Genomic DNA, 23,737 nt, shown 5'->3' on the forward strand with positions numbered 1-23,737 from the left:
TCCAACAAATCCTATCATGGCTCCCTACATTATTCACATACAAAATTAGCTAGTTATATGAAATTCCTTTTTGTATATGTATATGCATAGATATAATTGAAGGTAGGTTCAAAGGTTTCTAATTAAAAGTAGATTTGATAGCAGGTACAGTGGTCATCATGGAAGAAAATATGGATGCAAGTTGCATTCAAAGGTTATCCATATTCAAGATGTTGTCTAATTTTTCACATTGTTTAGATTGTTTGCATTTTTAAGAATGTGTGAGTTTTCCAACTTAATTTTTAAGGTTTTCCCACTTAATTTTTTAAATTCCTAACTTGTTGTTAACCCTTGCGATAATGTGATCAGGAACTCATATACACCTAGCCCACCAAGACATGTGTCAAAAGCTCATATTCTTGCATTGGCTAAACTTTGTGCATCTTCAAAAAGCACAATTATGCTAGCCATGGATCTAATTAGATCTAACACTTATGAAAATTTTAGGCCCTTTAAGGTATTCTTAAGGGAGAAATTTACTTGTGACCATGTGATGTATCATTAGTTCCAACTTTGTAACTTTAAATTGGATGCTATCCTTTTGAGTTGTGATGGTGCATTGACTGTTGAGATGACTATACCATGCCTTTGTGATCCATTTGACAGTTAAGTAATCAATTGGGGTGATAGAGAAAAAAGAGATAATTGCATCATCACAACTTCAAAATTTTCATTCGATGCAAAGGAAAAGGAATTAGGGATATAAGGAATGAATAATCTTTTTACACATCCCTATCAAGTTCTCATGGCAATAAATGAAGACTAGATGGAGAAGACAAGACTCGGTCTAAGGGTTAGCTACTTCCTATATTCAACTGAATGCTCTCCAAATTTGGACCAACTTCCATAGAATCACAAGGCCTCTATACACTTTAGGCTCTACAGGGCCAAGGAAAGTGCACCTTAGGGATGAGAATGACTAGATATTTTCTAATATTCTTTTTCATAGTTCACTCATTCACACTCTTCTCTCCAAATCTATCCCCTATAGTAGATAATGGTCACAATTCTTCTTAGATTTGAAATAACTCCTTGATTACAGTAGCTACATATAGTTTAGAGAAATATTATTATAAATAAGTGGACACTTGGTAGTTGAGCTAGGAGGAGGTATGGGCACCACTAATCACATTGAACCTATGGATGTGGAGGCTTGCATCCATAAGAGTGAAGCTGCAATTGTTTATTTGCAGGAGGGTGGCTTATTACTTTTTATGAAAGGGATGACTAAGCATGATAAAAATATCTTGATGTCATACATTGACTCATGGAAGGAGAAAAAATTGAACATCAATGGGATGGGTTTCAAAATCATAGAAGAGATTATTGCTAAGGTTGGAGGGTTTACCTTGGGAGGAAAGAACTAGTACAAGCAAGCCAGAGGAAATGATGAAACTAGTTTGTGAAAGTTCTTTATGTGATGAGCAACCGGTTTGAATGTGTGGTGGTTTATCCAAAGAGGATCTTCCTAAGCCTAAGCCCTGAGATGTTATCTGCTATGCCATTATGAGATATATTACCCTCGAGGATTATTTTTAGGTACTCTATTACTATGATTTCCCCATTCTCAACCATTTTGAATAGAAACTTGGATCAACTTTCCTTTCTACTTCTCTTTCTCAATTCTGTGGAAGATAATATCTATAAGGCTAGGAAAAAGAAATAGGTGGGTAAACCCTTTTATTTCATCCACTAGGTTTTCATGAATAAATTATATATCTACCACCTTTCCCTAAACCCATTACTTCTGGTCAACGTGATGGCTACTATCACTCCCAAAATTTTGATGGACCTTGGCCTTCAATCCAAAGACAAAAAACCAATATAACCCCTATCCATGAGGAAAAAATAAGCCTCATTAATTTTAATACATGCACAAGGAAGAGAAGGAAACATGCTTGGAGAACTAGCAAATGTCTCCAATTGGAGAAATTCAAGTCCCCCCAAATAGGATTTTAGCTCCAAGTCTACTGAGAGTGACATAAAATCCATCAAGAGGAAGAGAGCCCACCAAGGCACTAGGGTGAAACACATCTCTAATCCTCCTAGTCCCTCTCACATTTCTTATACCCTTGATGATGCCCCTTCCCCTAATAAAAGTGTGGGGGAGGACATCACCCCCCCCACCCCCATCAAAGGAACTTTGACACTTTTGAAGAATTCTCCACTAAAGTTATGCATTCATGTGCCACTACCCTCTATTTCCTGTAGGTGAATAAGAACAAGAAATATTTAGACAAGAAGTGTGAGACTACTTGCTCCATCTACAACTTCCTAGTAGAAGACTAATTGTTGTCACTTAGGTTTGCACCCTTGTCCAAGGCCTATGTGCGAGGACAACCTAGTGAAACATGGAAACAACCTCCAAGCTGTGGGACTTGAACTACGAGGTTGAGTCTCCAGAGAAGGCCGGCTTCCTCTTACTGTCAGGGTGCACCTATCTATTCTTAGAAGAAAAAGGGAGAAAGAGAGCACTAAGGAAAATCTACCTAGTCTAATCTAAGGCGGTGATGCACCAAAATAGAGTGTTCAGACTCATTCCTGCCCATATATGCACTACAGAACTAGGGTAACATCCAAAAGTCATACACGTCTAGACTTATATCGATCAATAATCACATACAAATCAGGAAACCAACTGAATGACACTAGGAAAAGAAGATTTCACTTGTATATTATTCAATAGGCCAAAGATAGATACAGTATGTGGACCACTAATCTCAATAATGCATCAATGAGAGGAAAAATGAAGCACATACACATTGAACACTGAAAAGAATGACACAGGATGCTATGTAGCTCAGAGACATAGGGATTCTACACTGCAAGTCTGCAAGCAGTAGCAGAGAAAATCAGGAAGAGTCCCCCCCTGAGAACAGATCACAAAATTGCCTTTATAGATCAGGCATAACTAAAGATTTCTATGTCACACTCACTTCTTACCTACTGGCATTAACTTCCCATCTTGAGAATCCAATCAAAGATCTGATTGAAACCTGGCTTGCATACTAAGAAATCTCATATCTCTCTGAGAAAGAGCCTGGAGAAGATAGAAACGACGCCACAACATTCCCTGACATGGTAGATGGATCGACTAGATGGATGGAGTGTCATTCTGTGCTTAGCATTCATTCCAATTTGGTGGCAATTAATCACACCATCAGATTTGTGGCAAAAAACCTTGATTTTTCATCATTCAAGATTCATGCATCCATCGAATTGATCAGTCAACTACTGGGTCCGCAGCACACGTGGCATCTCCTTGCTAGTCTGTTGGCTATTTGAATCTAACTGCGCCGGCAGCATGAAATGTGGCCCCGCCAGGACACGTGGCGCACGGGCGCTATGTCGCCAACGTTAACCCCCAGGCAAGTCTCGATAGCGAGACAGCGCCAGTCGTAGATCCCTACGGATCCGATGATCGTGAAGACTCGCCATTTGTGCTGAGATTACTGGGCCCGCTGTACGCCGTGCACTGACTCATACACATGGCACTTCCCTGTTTGGTTCGATGAGCCAACTCCAAGGATGGGAATTCCAACGAGATTGGAAGTCTGGCCTCCCTACCATATACCAGCACAAAAGGTGAATTCCCAATAGATCTCTTGGGTGTTATCCTATCAGCCCACAGAGCAGTCCTTAATTTTTTATGCCAAACCCTCTGACTTTCTTCTATCATTCTCCTTATGATTCTGATCAGATTTTTGTTGGAAGATTCAGCTAAACCATTGCCCTGCGGGTAGTAATTCGATGATGTGCTCAGATAGATATTGTGACTCATTGCCCATGCACAAATCTGGGTTCCAACAAAAGATTTGGCATTATCTGAGATGATAGTGGAAGGAGCTCCAAACCTAGATACAATTCCATCAAGGAATTCAACAACTGATGGCTCTGTAGCATCCTTCAAGGCAACTGCCTCTGTCCACCTAGTGAAATAATCGGTAGCAACCAAGATCCATTTATGACCTACACTAGATGGAGGATTAATGGGGCCTATGAAATCCAACCCCCACTGGGTGAAGGGCTGATCCACCTGAATGGGGTGAAGAGGAAGAGCTGCAAGTCTTTGTTTACCTGAGAAAAAGGCACATCTCTCACATTTTCTCACATACCTATAACAATCATGGAATAGAGATGGCCAGTAATATCCAGCCCTCATGATCTTCATGGCGGTTGTTCTTGCAGAGAAGTGGTCACCATCAGGGCCATCATGAAGTTCTTTAATCATCCTCTCAACCTGATCTTCTTCAATACATCTCAAAAGGGTCCCATTAAAATCCCTCCTGAATAGGATATCATCAATCACAACATACGGAATGGATTGCAGTCTATATTGTCTTCTTTTAGCTTTGTCCAGTCCCTGAGGGTATCCATTCCCTGATATAAAGCTCCTCATGTCATCCATCCAGCTCCTTGGGGCATTAACATTTCTTTCCTCCTGCTGCTCTACAATTACCATAGCAGTCCCTTCATCTGAATCCTGACCTGATAACATTTCCTTGCATAATCCTCTCCCTCTTACTAACTTGGTAATTTGAATATCAACATCATATTCCATTACCCTAGTGATCCATCCAGCTCTCTTTTCACTGATATCCTTGCTTAACAGGAAGTCTTTTACACTCGCATGGGGTACCAACAAATGGATCCTATTATGGGATAAGAGGTGTCTAAATTTCTTCAAGGCTCTAATGACTGCAAGGGCTTGCTTCTCAACAAAGCTATACTTATCTTCATATTCCTTGAGTCCTTCACTAAAGAAGGCTATGGGCTGCTACTCATTCTTGTCATTTGTCTGAGTCAAGATAGCAGAAACACTTGACTCACCACCTAAAGTGTAGAGGATGAAATCTTTCTCAAAATTTGGGTTCATGAGAGTGGGGGCTGAGGCTATGGCTGCCTTAATTTCTTCAAAACTCTCCTTCCCCTCCTTGGTCCATGAGAAGACCATATCTTTCTTAAGCATGGCTGTGAGGGGTTTCACCATGATGGCAAGATTAGGAATAAACCTTCTTACAAAATTTATCCTACCAAGGAAACTTTGCAGCCCTTTCTTGTGTTTAGGGAGGGGAAGGGCGAGTATGGCTCTTGTCCTTTCTAGATCAATGGTCAACCCATCCTTAGATACAATGTGTCCCAGTAATTTTCCTTGTCTTGTAGCAAAGACACACTTGGCTGGGTTTAGGGAAACCCAAAACTCTCTACATCTTAGAAATACCTATCTCAAATGATCAAGGTGATCTTTTACATTCTTGGAATATACAGTTATATCATCAAGGTATACTAAGACAAACTTGTCGATTAATCTTTTGAAAGCTACCTCCATTTCCTTTTGGAACGTGGCACCTGCATTTGTTAGTCCGAATGGCATCTTGCAATAAGAATAGGTGCCCCATTTAGTAGTAAATTGTCTTATATCTGTCAGATTCTTTAACCAACACTTGGTTATAACCAGAAAATCCATCAAGAAAAGAGAACCTCCTTGACCCACTGAGCTTGGATAGAATTTGCTCCATAGAAGGGAGAGGATGGTGGTCCTTAAGGGAAGCCTGATTAAGATCCCTAAAGTCCACACACAATCTGATTTCTCCATTCTTCTTCCTTACAGGGACAAGGTTAGCCACCCATGATGAGTGTTTGATAGGGAAAATTATGTTAGCTTCAATCAACTTGGATAGTTCCTTCCTCATTAAGGGTTCAATCTTGGGATTCACTAGCCTCTATTTTTGTCTTACTAGTTTGACCCTATCAACTAAATCTATGGTATGCTGAAACAAACTAGGGTAAAACCCATTAGTCATCATATGACCAAGCAAACACATCATTAAATTCTTGACATAGATGAATGAAATTTTCTTGCTCAGCTTTAGAACATACCTTCCCCATGTTAAGAGATTTTCCATCAGCAATAGTAACTAGAGCATGATCATCCTTTTCTGCAGCTAGATTTATTCCTTTGCCTCTTGTCTGATCATCAGGATTAAAGACACTCTCTAAGGTAATGAGACCCTTGGGCAACTTGTTGGAACTGAGGTGAATGATCTGATCACCATAGTGATCTTGTAGTCTTGACTGATTTCTTTCTGAAAATTCTGCTTCATTCTGCAAGAAACTCAAAATCTGCTCATCTTACTCAAACACCTACCAATAAGTATTATTATCAGGAACAACAGGCCTTACTACCACCCTTAATTGTTGCTTCCTCTCTTCCTCGAGATTCCCTGGCACATCATAAGATGCACCCACTGCTACAAGTCTATCAGCATATTTGTTTTCTTTTCTAGGAATGCTTTGGATATTAAATGCTTGGAAAACCTCAGCAAATCCCAGACTCTGTGTTTGTAAGACTTGAGCAGGCCATTTTTGGTGATATTCTAATTTCTCACTTGGTTCACTACCAACTCACTGTCTCCATATACTTTCAAGGCTTGAATTCCCCTCTTTTGGGCAAGTAGGAGACCTTGGATCAAGGATTCATACTCAGCCACATTATTGGTACAACTGAATTGGAGCCTAAAAGAGAAGTAGTATCTTATTTGTGCAGGAGAGATCAACATAACACCGGCCCCTGCTCAATTTCTATTCCTTGAGCCATCAAAGTACATATTCCATATTCCACTCATGTCATCATTAGCTCCAACAAGATCAAGAACTTGAGCCTCCTTCTCTATTATGCAATATGTACTAAGGCCTATCTCAAGAGTTTTCGACATAGGTTCAAACTGACATGTATTTTCCCACTCATCTAAGAAGAAATTAGGAATCTCTACTATGGAGGTGGCAGGCTCTTTTACCATGTCATTCTCATCCATCTCCAAAATAGGGCAATTCATATTAATGAAGTTGGGAGTGTAGGGTTCAGTGTGATGAAGGGCTTGAGGTTCTGCTCTAATTGAAGCATTGGCCCCATATATGGTCTTAAATGACATATAAGACCAATCAGCGGATATGAATCCACCTATTTGGGTAGTGAAGTCTCTTGAAAGACAGATGGAAAAATAGGGCTTGACTTCAGCAACAGATATGTCTTGAATCATAGTACAACCAGGGCATGCATGTAGGGCCATTTCCACATTCTTAAGGATGCCTACGATTTTGACAGTACTCCCATCTAATTGTAACACATCCCTAATAATGGGCTCATATTTCATTCCTAAAGCATCATCAACACACCTAGGCATTACTCAGCTGCTAGCCCTTGAATCTATCATGCAATTATGGACTAACTTTCCCCCTATAATCAAAGAAACATAGAATGGAGGAGGTCTAACCTTTTTATTTGTCTCCACGTCACCTGATGGTTGTACTAAACTAGTGTCACCCTCCATGGTAGATGACTGATCTTTGGGCTCAATCTTTTCCAATTCTTTCTGCAGCATCCTTTTTTGCATTGGTATGGTGGCAATTGCATCCCACATGGAAATGCTTATATTGGTTTTCTTCATTTTCTCTACCACACTCAAGGGTGCATTAGGAATCTTAGTAGAAACTTTAGGAGCTGTACCCATGAGAGGCTGAGATGAAGCAACATAGGGATCACTTGCATCCTCCTTTCTTGGACCTTGCCTTTTCTGTTGTAAAGTGTTTGTCTACTCATTTTCTTTTTGTGTATGAGGTATAACACTCGAATTTGAGGCCTACTCAGGAGAAAGGGGGGCAGTATGTTCCATAGCTCTCCTCTTGCTTCTTGTTTTATGAGCAACAGAATCCTGGTTTACATTACAATGCTCCTCCATCTGGTGATTCATAAAAGAGAAATCACCCTACCTCTGAACATATGAGGCCTCCTTGGGATGATCTTCCTTGTGTGATTGCTTTACTACGGACTCCTGGACAGTTAGGGCCAAATAAGATTCTACTTTCTGACATAGGCAGTAGGTATAAGAATAGTTACATGAAGGACAGAAGTCCTGATCTTGGGCTAAGTTATTTTGAGGAACTAAAGCTCTACTCTGATTTGAGCTTGAAGTAGCAGCATGACTATTTTTCCTATTCTAATCAAAAGAGCTATTCCAATGATTAGGAGGCCTACCACCACTTAGAGCCTGATGTTGTAATTGGGGGGGCTTGCCACTTTGGACTTGCTGCCTTTCTAAGGCCACCACCTTGTTACTCATTTTTTGTATTAGAGAAAAACTATCCTCTAATCTCTTCTCTTGGTCCTTCAACTCCTTCCCCTGCTCTTGCAATTTTTTATCCAGAGCCCTCTCTCTTTTATCTGTATTCAGCACTAGACCTTGGAGCATTTCCTTGAGTTCCTCTATTTCGTTTGAGGATGTGGTAACTTGGGGAACTGGAGTAAGGGCTTGTGACGTAGAAACTGTAGGAAGAGGGGCTATTTCTGGTTGGTGGTTGGGAACATCAGGAAAGAAAGGCATAGGAGGCCTTGGAGCCAACTTCCCACCTTGTATTAGGATGTTCTCAGCTTTTATAGCTGTCTCATAAGCATTCGGTAACGTATCTCCTCCCATAGTTTGGATTGTAGTGGCAATGTCACTGTTGAAAGCTCTAAGGTAATGCAAGAAGGCATTACCAGGGGTAGGTTTCACTATAGTAGGTATTCTATCCCATGTCTTTTGGAAGTTGTAATTAAAATCAGTCATACATTCATGGGGGGCTCTTTTTATTGTGGTCAGCTGCTCTAGTAGTGACAAATGGTCACTCTTATCCTCAAAATGTTTGAATAATCCTGCTCCTAGTCCATCCCAATCAGTTATGGAACCATGAGCTAAGCCTCTGTACCATTGTAATACTTTTCCTTTTAAAGATGAGGCTAGAAGTCTGACAGCGACATCCTCTTCTGTAACACCATGAATATTGCAGGCATTCGCTACCTCTTGGATATGCTCTAAAGGGGAAATAGAAGTTTCACCAGTAAAATCAGGTATACTTTTTAGTGTAGATACTGGTATATCATGTCTTTGGGCTAACAACAAAGGACTTCCACCATTAAAGGTGGCCAAAGCATGAACTCTTGGCTATGCCATATAAACAAGTGTTCTATTGATGAGTGTTGATGGCAATCTAGGCTGAGTTCGAACAGTAGGGGGAGTAGAGACAGATCTTATAGGTATATCAACTATTATTCTACCCCTAACTGGTGATAATGAAGTTCTAGTCCTTCTTCTCCTAGGATTTGAAAGAGAAAGCTCTTGATATTGAAATTTACCTCTAGAAGACGCCCTTGTTTCAGTTCTGGGCATGAATTACTGCAAACCTGGTCTGGAACCAGACTTTTTGATGTTTAGAGTCGCCAAGTACTTGAAGAATCAGCCTCTTGAAGGCTTGAAAACTGAAGCCAGCACTACTTCTTCAGCATTTATCTCTAGAATTCTTTCTTCTTGACACCAGTAGACCTGAAATCTTCTGATATAAGTCCCATTGGGCATGCCAAAAATTGTTGTCACTTAGGTTTGAACCCTTGTCCAAGGCCTATGCGCGAGGACAACCTAGTGAAACATGGAAACAACCTCCAAGCTATGGGACTTGAACTACGAGGTTGAGTCTCTAGAGAAGGCCAGCTTCCTCTTACTGTCAGGGCGCACCTATCTATTCTCAGAAGAAAAAGGGAGAAAGAGAGCACAAAGGCAAATCTACCTAGTCTAATCTAAGGCAGTGAAGCACCAAAACAGAGTGTTCAGACTCATTCCTACCCATATATGCACTATAGAACTAGGGTAACATCCAAAAGTCATACACGTCCAGACTTATATCGATCAATAATCACATACAGATCAGGAAACCAACTGAATGACACTAGGAAAAGAAGATTTCACTTGTATATTATTCAATAGGCCAAAGATAGATACAGTATGTGGACCACTAATCTCAATAATGCATCAATGAGAGGCAAAATGAAGCACATACACATTGACCACCGAAAAGAATGACACAGGATGCTATGTAGCTCAGAGACATAGGGATTCTACACTGCAAGTCTGCAAGCAGTAGCAGAGAAAATCAAGAAGAGTCCCCCCTTGAGAATAGATCACAAAATTGCCTTTATAGATCAGGCATAACTAAAGATTTCTATGTCACACTCACTTCTTACCTACTGGCATTAACTTCCCATCTTGAGAATCCAATCAAAGATCTGATTGAAACCTGGCTTGTATACCAAGAAATCTCATATCTCTCTAAGAAAGAGCCTAGAGAAGATAGAAACGATGCCACAACATTCCCTGACATGGTAGATGGATCAACCGGATGGATGGAGTGTCATTCTGCACTTAGCATTCATTCCAAGTTGGTGGCAATTAATCACACCATCGAATTCGTCGCAAAAACCTTGATTTTTTGTCATTCATGATTCATGCATCCATCGAATCGATTAGTCAACAGGCTCGACGAGCCAACTGGGCCATGCAGGCCAATCACACCTTCGATCTTTGCCACCTTGGCAGTCTCTTTACATTTGACTAGGCGCTTACCACCCTTTTCGTGCGACTAGGCACTATGTCGCCATTCAAAAAAATCTTCGAAGGTCTCAATAGCGCCATAGTGCCCAAGGGTTTCATCTTGATTGTGCCACCTTGTCGACCATCTAACTGCAACTGCGCATTAACCGCCATGTCCAAATTCGAACCCGCGAGGACACATGTCCTCCAAGCGCTAACTCGCCATCGTAAAATCCACACAGTTCCTCCATGGCAAGATAGCACCCGTCGCTGATCTCTTTCCAATCCGACGGCCGCAAAACTTGACCTCTCACGACCCTCCTTCTCTCGTGATTCGTCGGGCCCACTGAAACATGGCATCAGCTCGTTGGTCTGTTGGTCACCCAACTGCATCTGGCGGCATGGAATGCGGCCCCACCAGGACACGTTGCCCAAGGGTGCAAAGTCGCCGATGTTAACTCCCAAGCTGTTCCCCATAGCGTGATGGTGCCCACCCTTGATTTATCTTGATCCGACTGTCAGAGCGCCATCGTTCTTCACTCATCATCCCTTTTGAGAACTACTGGGTCCGCAGCACACGTGGCGTCTCCTAGCTGGTATGTTGGCTATTTGAATCTAACTGCTCCGGCAGCATGAAATGTGGCCCCGCCAGGACACGTGGCGCACGGATGCTATGTTGCTGACGTTAACCCCTGGGAAAGTCTCGATAGCGAGACAGCGCCAGTCGTAGATCCCTGCGGATCCGACGATCGTGAAGACTCGCCATTTGTGCTGAGACTACTAGGCCCGCTGTATGCCGTGCACTGACTCATACACATGGCACTTCCCTATTTGGTTCGATGAAGACTAGCTGGTAACCCAAGACCTGATCCACAGAGCGGCCACGTGTTAGCTAGGCACCATGTCGCTATACAAAAATCGAGACCAAATTCCCATAGTGCCATAGTGCCCACTGACAGCGTGCCTTGAGATTTACACGTGTCCCCATTTGATTCGCTATCTTGATGCCGGGCTGACAAATTGCATTGCAGAGTACCGACGGGACCCATCTGCCTGATCCTTCCTCGCCACGGTGAACTTTCCGTTTGGGCACTATGTCGCCATCGAAAAATGCATTGTTTTTCCGTTGGTGCCATAGCGCCTCGCCGTGTTTTTGAAACCTCTAGGCCGTGAACCTTTCAGCCTGCTGCCACGAAACCTCTGACCTACCGTACTCTGCAACCTGCGATTGGACCCTGAATGACACCTAGCAGTCCTTGGTGAGACCTGGCCCATGTCGATCCACTTGGCGGATGGTCGCTATGTCGCCATGATAAAATCTGCACATCTTCACCCTAGCGAGATGGTGCCATCCGTTGATGCAATCCAATTCGACGATGGAGAGGACCATCGCACTTCGTACTTCCGCCTACCATGTCGACACACCTGGCATCGCCCTGCAACATGGCCCCACCTGACACGTGGCATCAGGGTGCAATGTCGTTGTCATAACCCTCGCGCATCTCCGCCATAGCACGATGGCGCTTACCATAGATCCAAGCCGATCCGACGGTGGAGATCATAGACCCCAATTGTGTGAGTCGTGCTGACAAAATTTTTGGCCTGGTTACACATGGTTCCTTCTAATTTGCCATCCAGAACACCTGATCACGTCGGTCATTGAAACTTGTTGCCGTGACTATTTCCGTTGGGCGCTATGTCGCTACAGAGATTTTTTGGCTGATATGCGATAGCGACATAGCAGACAAGGCACCGTGGAACTTTTCTGACCCGCCGAACGCTGGACCCACCTCTGCAACGTGTCCTCAGGGTGTCATCGCGCTATCATAAATGTCATGCATTTTCTTTATAGCGCGATGGCGCCAACCATCGGTTTGCTCAGATTTGACGGCCAAAAACTTGCAGGTTGTAATATTAAAACACTAACTCTGAGACTAACTGTTGAATAAGCCATGCATTTGAATCTAAATCCTTGGCGGTAAAACTAGAGGTAACACTAACTAAAAATGCTTTTGGACAAACCTATCAAAGAGGAGGGGGTGGATGTGAATAGGGATGATCTTGAGGAGAAGAAGGACAAGGCACCTAAAAAGGAGGGCAGATAGCCCTAGTTATGGGTTTAACTAAATTATGTTGTTAATCACCCTGAACTAGATGACCTATGGTAGTCATGTTGACCCTTAACTAAATTATGTTGTTTAACTCAAATGTTCTATTTTATTTACTAGTCAATAACAAGACTGATGGTAGTGATAGTTCTATTCTGGAACTTTTTTTTTTGAAGTATAAAATCGATATCAGTTATTTTGATAAGGAGGTAACCTTTGACCTATCCTTCAGCCTTTTGTTACTATGGGGTCATCCCTCCATCCTTTTGGCTGCTATCTAATACTTTGAAAACATTGAAGATATGCAAGGTATGAATCTTAGTATTCCCATCAATATTTAGAGTGAATAGATTTCATGATCTTCAATACCAAATTAATTATTTGCAAGGTAGAGTGATGGAGCTAGAGAAAAACATTTTCTACTTTAGAATCTCTAAAGAGTAATTTGGGAATTTTTTTAATTCGCCATGGATGGTAATGTATGTCATAGTGAGAGAGGCCATTATGGGGCTCATGTTAAGTTGGAGTAAAATGAGAAAGACTAGAGAAAATGATATGCTATATTGAATAGGCTCATAGAATGAAGAAGATTTATTAGGGTGTTGAGACCAAGGAATGGGCCAAGAATCTAAACTACCTCTCAGAAAATTGGAAACTAATCACTAATAAATCATGATTTTCAAGAAGCTTCTTTTAAAGGTTGCACACCTCTTGTTTTCCTTTGGTATGTATATTTTAGGGGTTTCAATGCTATTAGAATTGTGTTCTTTAATAGTTACTAGTTTGCTTATAAATTAGTTTTTGAGATCTAGAATGAAATAAGGACATATATTTCGAATACGACTCTATATTCATTGTTGTTATGTCCTCAAACTCTTGTACTCATAAGAGTGACATTTTTTAATATTACTACCATGTTAATGATTTGTCAGAATTATTGTCATAGTAGTAATTCATTGAGGATATAGTTCTTCTATTTATGTAATTTTTTTTGAAATTTTAAAGATTTAAGTGGAGGGATATTATGCATCTAGTCATCATAACTAGAAGTCTAGATTACTTTATTCTCATCATTGTATTTTCTTTCTACATAAGATCATGACACATGTTTAGAGTTCATAAATAATGATTAATTACAATAATATTTATTTAATTGAATTTAGATGATTTTTAAAAAAAAAAATTTAAAACATAATTTAATGACACATTGATTGAGGGAAAAAATATTTAAGAGGGGAATCTATATATAATATTTTGAAGGATCGTGGAATAGATAGTTATCATTACAAGAAACATCAAAAATTCATATTGAAAGGATGACGAGGAGACCACAAATTTATCTTACTTGACTCGAGTGGCACTTAATCTTAAACATCATTTACAATTCTATTCAATAGGATTCTCCATTATCTGATTTTCATTATTAACTATTCATTATGCTAGCAGAGGCAATAAAACTGTTTGCTGGATATTTTATCTAATGAAATGATGGGGACGGAACACTACCCAACAACCTCGAAAATCATTCTTACCGCATATCCAATGTTAAATGTTACACAAAGCGTTCTACACGTCGATCTGCATCTCATTTTCACGTTCTATTGCTTTATATTATGGACCGATTGTTGGATCTTAGTCACCTTGCACTAGAGTATCTCTTTATCTTTCTCTCTCTCTTTATCTTCCTCTCTCCCTTTCTGCCACAGATGTCCATTATCAGCACTACTTTGCTCATCTCCTATATAAATACCTGCCATATCTTATCGTTGAATACACACAACACAGTTGTTGAATATATTGAGCTTCGCAATGGCTGGACAATCGGTTTTCTCATTAGTTGCTGCTCTGTGTATCTTAAACATTGCTTTAGCAGCAAATAACAACGCTCCGAAGGTCACAGATATCCTAGTAGACAAGGATGTTCAAGAAGCTCTGCGCACCGCGTGGAAGGAAAGCTTTGCGCAGAACCCTAAATCAGCCCAAGTGAGCGGAGGGTGGATTTACGCCGACTCCAACTATCCCGACGACCACAAATATCTCCTTGTCCAGCACGCCTCAAAAGACCGCTCTACCCAGGGTTTGTTATATATCATACTCATTCCATTTTTTAATATAACCATAATGTCTCATGTCTTATGATTTAGAGTAAGAATCTGTGTATTGCAGGAGCAGGTGGAGATATTGAGCTTGACAATCCGGAGAAGGACGCCGTGCTGAGCAGCGAGCATTACAAACTGGTGGCAGACTTCCACACTCATCCCCTCGCCGGAAAGACACAGCAGAGGGCTGACTCGGACGACATCAAGAGAGCGTACCAGAGAGGAGTGCCAGGAATAGTTGCTTCATGCTCCGGTGTGTTCTACTTTGGCCCTGAGCACCGCGCATCAATGGATGGACCCACTGGCTACCCACAGTCCTCTGGTGAATCTTACAATGGCCAGAAGGATGTGAGGTTTAGCGATAACAAGAATGTTGTCCCAGGCCAATGCAGCCCATAATCCAATTCCCATTGCCCATTACTACTATTACGCCGTATTATCTCACTCTTGATCACCTTCTAGCCACCATCATCGTTATGTTATGTTGATATCAGATGTGTTCATGAACTTCCGCTATGAATAAGTAAATTGTGATTTCAATCTGGATATACTTCCATGTTGCTGTGCGATATAGCATATCACCCTCTTTCCTGCATCTTACGTGTGTATTTCAATTCCCACTATGAATAGATGTTGATTTCAGAGTGAATTTGTTTTTGTGTGTTATGATGTGCTATATACTAGAACTTGGACCTTTGAAGGGTGGAAGTGTTAAGTCCACATTATTCTTATAATTGTTGATGCTTTAAAGAACTTGGAAACTCAATGTTAATACATAGGTTTAAAGGGTTTGGAAAGCTAATATCAATACATAGAAATCAAAAACTTTCATAATTGAGTTTTAGATATGTTACCTTTCAATTATATTACATATTATTTAAACTTATTAATCATAGAATTCAAAATTAGGTTAAAGTATGTCTCAACTATTCATGACAATAGACATTTGAGATACTTAGATATTTAATTTTAGAATGGTATTCATAAGAGGGTGGTAATGTCCAATGTCTAGATATGAATTATGTAGGTGAATGACCCAACTACATTCCTTATACTCACACTTCTATAGCCAAAATAATCTTTGATTCTAGTTGGTTCTATAATTTTAAAATGGAAAATTAAATTTAAAGATTGAAATGTGCAACATTTTAGCTTAATCTTCTTCTATTGTTCTATTATAATTGTGTTATTATGTATTTCTTTGCTTTCAAGGTTCTACTATTTTGAAGATTTTTTTTACAATAGTAAAAAAAATTTGATTTTCAAATTGATCTTATTAAATAGTCTTAAACATCAATAAAGATATAATATGAAATGTCTGATACTTATTTTAAAGCTTAGATTTTTATAATGCAAAACTCACCATTGTATACTTCAATATAATAATAATAATTTTGATATTATTATTATTATTATTATATACAGAAAGTAAATATGATCCACAATGTTAATACTCAATTATTGAAAACATTAACATTAGAATTTTTTCTTTTATATAGTAATTATTTACATTTACAATTACAAATTAATTTTAATTATTGTAAATATAGGACAAATATGGGTACTTACAATTACAAATGAACTTACTAAGGTAAAAGGTGTTATATCAATAAGATCTATTCTTGCAACAAAAGTTGGAGCTACTTCAATAGATTTAGTTATTGAAGTTGAACAACCATTTTTGTGATGTGTTCTATAATTTTTCATCTCACTCTAAATCTCTTGAATTCCACTACATAATCAGCTCCCTCACTTTTCTTATATCTACCAACCTTAAAAATCATATATTGAAATCAATTAGGAAGCAATCAATTGAGGGAAAAAAGAAATTGAAGGCATTTATCTAAAACTGGGCTTATTCCTTGGTTCTTCTTTTTCTTGGAACTTAGCATGCTGCTTTTTCTTCTACTATGTTTCTACCATTGTCATCGAAGAATGACTACATTATGGAATCAACAAGTACCATTGTAAAATATACTACAATATTTAAGTATTCAAATGATAATTGCTTTCCACTTATTTTTCTTTGAATATTTGAACTTGCAAAGGAAATTGCTTGCTTAAAGGCTTCAATTGATGGTTTGATGATAACAAGGGAAGTACAAGGATTTCATTCCCTATCTTATTCTTGGCTAGGAAAATCTATGTTAAGAGTCTCAAAGATGATAATATCTTCAAAACAATCCTCCAAGAACATTTATATCTTCTAAACAATCTTCCACAAAGAATTGCTTCACGAGCTTTCTTGCATGAAGTGTGTTTTAATTGATGAATTCTTGTAGAGGAAGTTCAATTAATGCTAATCATTAAAATTCTTCTTCATTTTTCTTTCAATTTTTTATCAATCACAATAAAAGAAAATTTTGAGTAGTAGGCCTTTGTAGTGCCTACCCCTAGTTTGTTTTTCTATTTTATTGTCGTACTCTTTTAGGCCAGCTTTATGTTTATGCTTGATGACTAGTAACATTGGTTTCCATATTGTTGGATATTATTTCATACTCAGTTGATTATATGATGAGTTATTTTGGTACTAGTTATTTCATGTATGCATGATTATTCTATGATGATGATAATAGTATATAGTGATTCCAATTATTTCATGATGATAGTTAGATAGATTATTTACATGTCTTTTCTATAGATACTTACCCCATACTTGCGTGGGTATGGTATACCTGTATGTTTTATTTTATGTACGATGTTTCTTATATGTTGAGGGAGGGAGTCGTCATCACCTGCTAGTCGAGATCTACATGATGCACCACTTCCTGCCATTGCTAGTTTAGTTTAGAATATATGTGTATGTACATGCATTGATTTTATGTAGATTTAGGTACCAAGTATCGACTTCCCTGAATTGCCAGGATGAGCATACCTTATCGCAATATCTCAATGGTAAGAGAGGGGAGATAAATCTTAAGTCTAAATACTACCCTTAAGCCAATTTTCCTAGAAAGTAGGATAAGTACCTGAGTTGTCTACCCTTTAGAATTTGTCAAGTGATGTAAATTCGTGATTATAACCCTTGAGTTTGATCTAGTTTTTTGTACAATTTTATGGGTTTGCATTTCAGTCTTATGGGTCTGTGATGATATTCTATTCTAATTAAATTGATTTAAAATGATAATTAATGATTTAATTTAATTAAAAAATTATGAAGGAATTCAATATTTAATTATATTTAATTAATTGATAAATTAATCAAATAAAATAACTAAATTTAAAAGATTAATTAAAGTCTAATTTTGGCATTTTATAATTATTTAATTTAATAATAAATTATTTAATATTTTTATTTTAATAATAAACTCTAAAGAATATTATTAGTTAAATTTAATAAATATTATATCAAAAGGATCTCTTGATTAATTAAAGAGAGGAAGAAAATTATTTAATAGAGATATTTTAATTAAATGGAAAAAAAGGTTGTGCATGAATATTTAAAATGTAATAAAATAATAAAAGATAGAGATCAACGTGCCTTCTTGTGTGATTGCACAATCAAAACCCTATATTTAGGAGAGAACTCTTGATCAGAGATCTAGAGCTTATTTTTGCAATAACTGGGTTTTGGAGGAGCATTTTTATGAGAAAAATGGTTTCAGAAGAAAAGGAAAATACTTGCATGCTCCGTGTTTTTTCGTAGTAGCATGAAATTTAGGTAGAATATTGTGGGTTATTTTTCATAGTAGTTTTCCATTCTCCAATTTCATGCCTTTTTCATGTTTGGATAAATATGTTTTCAGAGTTTTTAGTTGGGGAGAAACCCTCATTGTAAACTTATCATTCTTCATGGTTGAGATTATTTGTATATGATTTGTGAATTAGCAAATCTTGTTGGAAAGATTTTTGATAATCTATATTTTGATATAAGTAGGGTTTGAAAATAAGATTTTGATGGTTTTATGCATATACATTTAAATTATGTGTTTTTTCTCCTATCAAAGTTTTGGGGAAATCCTTTTTAAAAAAAAAATTGAGTTAATAAAATTACCACAATAAAACTTTTGTTGTGATAATTTTATCAGAGAAAAAAAATCTAAATTTGAATTGGAGTGGGGACGAAATTTTTTTAATTACAAATACAAATAAATAAATGAAATTGAGTGGGAGGTAGGCCACCACACCCACCTCCCCTTCTTACCCTCCCCTTCTTCCTATACAAAAATTTGTTGCATACACAATACACCTACTGTGATAGTAGTAGTACTTTGTTGGGGTCACATCAGGTCTGTTTGGGTAGCCACCATAATTGAAAGGCTGGTAGGCCTTTAAATACACTTTTAATAGATTTTATTTTATGTTTAAAAAAAAAAAAAAATTATTTAGTTTTATTAAATTTTAAAATTTATTAAATATATATTTTTTAATAATTAATTTAATTTATGTGATTTTTTATGGTTAATTAATTAAATTAATTTATGTTTAATTAATTAAATTAGTATTAGATGTTATTTAATAATTTTAAATAATCTTTTATTAGATTTTAAGTAATGATTACGAATATTAATAGTTTGTTTTATTAATAAATTGATAATAATTATTTAAATAAATTTTATTTAATTTGTTTTGAAATTTTTAATTAAGGCATTGATTGTATGAGTTAGTATTGACGGTATGTTTAAATTTAAAAGTGAAATTGGGTTAAGTTGTAATGGGGAAGTTTATAAACTTTTCTAAAGTTGAGAACTTACTACAAAATGAAAACTTGAACCTTACTATTAACTCAAACTGTGTATTTTCAAAACCAAACAAAACTAAGAAACTATACTACTTGTTGTATGTTTTCTTGTACATTGGGTTTGGGGTTGACTTAGTTCTTTGACCAAATTGGGATGTTTAATTGAGGCTTGGGATTTTTGTTTAGTGATAATGTTATGGCTTATTTTGGTTATGATCTTTTATATCCAACCATGTTGATGTGTCATGTGTGCTCTATGTTGAGTTGATCAGATGTTTTGTTATTGCTTTTAGTTTCTCTTGTGTAGAACTGAAGTGAATGGTGTGACTTTTCCAATATAACCTTTGAGTCTTCAATTAGTTATCTTTGGATTGCTTCCTAGTTTCTTGTATAGGACTAAGGTGGTATTGAGCTATTGTTTTGGTGATGTCATGTGATGTCATGTATTTGGTTTGTGTGTACTTGATGTTGGATCATTCTTGTTAGGATGATCATATTGGTGAAACCTATGATTTTTTATCAATAATATTTCAATGATTTTTAGTAGCTTGCTTAAGATCTAATGTGTATTTTATGGTCATATGGAACCTTTTTCTTTTACTAAGCTTAGGGTAGGTTATTTGTATGTGATGTTAGGAAGTGGATTGCAATGGAGGCCAGAGCCCTAAAGAGGCTAAATTGGTAACCCATTATATGTTGTTTAATGAGATAGGAAGATCAAAGTCAATAATCAAATTTGATTCAATTATGTAAAATTAAGCTTATTCACAACACCATAATTTGAAACTTCAAAGATCAATTTATGAGTAGTGAAATTGGGAAACTATGTATTGAGATAAGTTTAGATGGTATCTAAGCTCGCTTGTAATTTGGAGCTTATATAAACTAGTTGTGAGTAATTAAGAGTTATTTTTATTATAGGAAAAGTTAAGTCTATAGCAAAAGATGAAAACTTTGTCATTACAAAGAATTTCGTGAAACAAAGTTTTGTAGAGCATTGTCATGATGAAAGGAAGCTATAATAAACCTTGGGTAGCATCTAAAGAGTCGATACAAGATCTTGTTTATATATTTGATTTTAGAGTGTTATTAATAACTTTTTCATGTTTGCAAACTACATAGTTAATGTAAGTTCAAATTGGAGGAATAAAATGGAGTACAGGCTTAATTACCACTTCATTATGCTTACATCAGAAGCATAGAGCACTCAGAAGTGACTTGATATGGAAATTTTAGAGGAAGCCCTAATTTTAGAAAGATGTATTTTATCATTTACCCAGATAATTTATTAGATTAAATATATATTGGTTAGAATCATGGATATGTCAATAGCTCATAATTTTGAGAAAGAGGAAAGACCAAAATTGAATGTTGTTTTCATGAAACCCATAGAAGCAAACCCTAATTCAACATTATCCATTACTTCAAACAATGTAGTGTATTTTAAAGATGTAGGAAGTTATCTTAACAAAAAGTTTGAATCTATTGGGAGAAAGTATGTGAACAAAGATATTGAATTAGTCTTTAACCATGATATGAGTGTGAAACCCAGATTCGAACATTTGAAAGAACTGGATCTTTTCAAATATCATTTCTATCAAGAATTAAACACCAAAGAATGGACATAGATCATACTAAGTAGAATTCATGATGGAAAACTATGGATGGAAGATACTATAATTGATATTTTAGCCAACCTCATTCACAAGGTAACTGGTCTTAGCAAGCAAGGTAGTGTATCTTTATGTGCAAAGCTTGTTAAGAGGAAGGTCAAGAGCTACACAAAAGAATTTTATTATGGAAAGGCCACGGTGATCAGCAACATTAAACAAGATGATATAAGATTCTTAAATGTAATCATTGCCTACTCTATATGTGCAAGTTCTAAGATTGATGAATTGTTAACTAGATTTATCTATGTAGCATATATGATATGTATTGAGAAGGAACAACTTAACCTTAGTGAAATTCTAAGAATGCAACTTCTTGAAAACTTAGAGAAAATCAAGAGGACTAAGAATGGTGTGTTTTGATTTTAGCCACTGATCAATCACATCTTCTTTCATGTGCTTAAGACATTTCAATATTTGTTAGTCAAAGAGATTATGAGCAATGAGAGATGTACAATGGAGAAGATGACAGATGTATGTAGAAGACATCTAGCAGATAAAATCTTGGAAAATGGGAATTTGATAATGAAAACATTAAAGAATGAGATGAGACAAATTCATAATTACACTTGCAATTGTAGATAGATTTAAAGAAGATATGTGTTATAGCTGATATAGAGTTTACTTATATTCAACCAGTAGAACCTAGGGAAACATTTTTTGACCTCTTAGGTTATGAACTGAGTGATGAAGTAGTAGTTGATAGAATAATTTATTCTTAAAATATGAGAAGGACCTAGTTGAGCATAGATTTGGGACTTATGAAGAAATTAACCAATCATCTCATGAGGCATCCTTAGAGAAGACATCTCACAAGAAGATAGAGGTGACAATGAAGAAAGCTTTAACAGGGGCTAGGATGATAGAAAGTGAGTCACAAGTAGTCAGACAAAATATGAAACAAGGTATAACATATGTGCAACCTTTATTAGTATCTATTGCAGAGACATCTTCACAATAAAGAATTACATATGCAATGGTGTTAGATGAACAACCAAGTGAGCCAAAGAGGAAATCAGAAAGATTAGTGGAAGTTATGATTACCAAGAAAAAAAGGGTAAAGCAACAAGTCGCTAGACTAGGAAAGAGACAAAAGACATTGTTGAGAATTGTCAAATCTAGTGATGAAGAAGAACAAGGACAAGAAGCTAAATAGGTAGAGAGAGTTACTACTTCTAAATAGTTAGTAGGAAAAGCATAGCAACCCTAGCAATTGATGATAAAGGAGATTAATTTAGCCATTGTTAATGAAGGGAACTTTGTTTAGATTAATTTTTACTTGTATAATAATATTGAGAAAGATCAAATTGATATCTCTACAATGGGCCATTGTTAATGAAGGGAACTTTGTTCAGATGAATTTTTTTTATGACTTGTATAATAATATTGAGAAAGATCAAATTGATATCTCTACAATGATATATATAATATCTAACAATCTAAAACTCAAGGATATTGAAGGCATCATAAACTAGAAGGTCTATGATAGACTCATAGAGAAGAAGGCACTAGCTCAAGAAGAAGACACAAAACTTCAAAAGTCTATGATAAGAACAATATGCAAGACTGATGATGAAGAAGAAGTCAAGAGATTGTTGAAAAATATAGAACCTTACTTAAGAAACAAGGTGAGACCATTTATTTTTATGGTCAATGAAAAGGATAAGATAAGAAGTCAAACTATGATAGCTATAAGTTAGATGTTAACAGAATCCAAGGTAGCAACTTCACCAACAACTAGAACCTCAGAAGTCTTAGTAAGTGGTGACACAATGCATATTGATGAGACCAATGTTACCATTAACATTGATGATACTAACTAGTTTGAGAGTTTTAAACAACCTACTGTTGATATTGAAGATCAATCAAACCCAATTGAAGAGGAGAAGAGGCTATTAGAGGAAGAAAATAGGAAAATAGAAGAAACAAAGTATAAATTTCTTGAAAAAGAGATGAAAAGAAGAATTGAGGAAGAAAAGAAGAGGAAATTAGAGGAAGAAGAGAATAGAGGAGGAAAAAAAGAGAGAAAAATAAAGAAAAGAAGAAGAAGAGAGAGCGAAAGAAGAAAGAAGAGTAAAAAAGGTAGCTAAAATGTAGCAAAAGGAAGATGAAACTAAGCCATCTAGTTCATCTACTCCACTTTCACTTGCCAGCCTAACAACTATTGATGATGATCAAACTGACTTCATCTCATCTTTGTCAAATCTTATTGAGAAGAACAAGATAGTGAAGAGCCTACAAAGAACCTTGATGGAGGTTACTGATAGATTACACAGTACTCTGGCCATAGTCTAGCATATAGAGGCAGGTCCTAAATAGAAGGCATTGATAGTGCTAAATATTTTGATGAAGAATTTACTAATTTTTTGAATGTTGTAGAATCAAAGACACAAATTTCACATGATGCAAATTTATTTAGCACTATTTATTAAAGCATCAAGAATGATTTTCTAAGTCTTGATACTTGTATCAAGGAACTTCAGAAATGTCAATAGGATGGAAAAGTAATGTACATCAAGTGTACCCTATCTCATAAGTTGACCAAGAATTTTGATAGTCAAATCGAAGGTAAGATGAGTGAGCTAGAGGCTCTACCTAGTCAGATACAACAACCTTTTAGTAAAATTGATGACTTTGAAGGACAAGTGGCTAGTGTTCATAGTGATATCAGGTAACTAGAACTTTGGAAGGAGAGAATTTTGAAGATATTATCAAATTTAAAAAATTATATTGCATTGGA

General features: G+C 36.9%; 1 protein-coding gene across 1 annotated transcript; it reads left to right on the plus strand.

Moving 5' to 3' along the window:
* The first annotated feature begins 14,319 nt into the window (after positions 1-14,319).
* Positions 14,320-15,476, plus strand: LOC149557609 (uncharacterized). The gene is made up of 2 exons (XM_089786013.1): positions 14,320-14,624; positions 14,714-15,476. Exons 1-2 carry the CDS (start codon positions 14,357-14,359, stop codon positions 15,043-15,045), a joined length of 600 nt encoding a protein of 199 aa, XP_089642139.1. The 5' UTR covers positions 14,320-14,356; the 3' UTR covers positions 15,046-15,476.
* The last annotated feature ends 8,261 nt before the right edge of the window (positions 15,477-23,737 follow it).

Source organism: Cupressus sempervirens, chromosome 5 (assembly GCF_028749045.1).
Source record: "Cupressus sempervirens isolate cs-2001-9-10 chromosome 5, ASM2874904v1, whole genome shotgun sequence".
Lineage (NCBI taxonomy): Eukaryota > Viridiplantae > Streptophyta > Pinopsida > Cupressales > Cupressaceae > Cupressus > Cupressus sempervirens.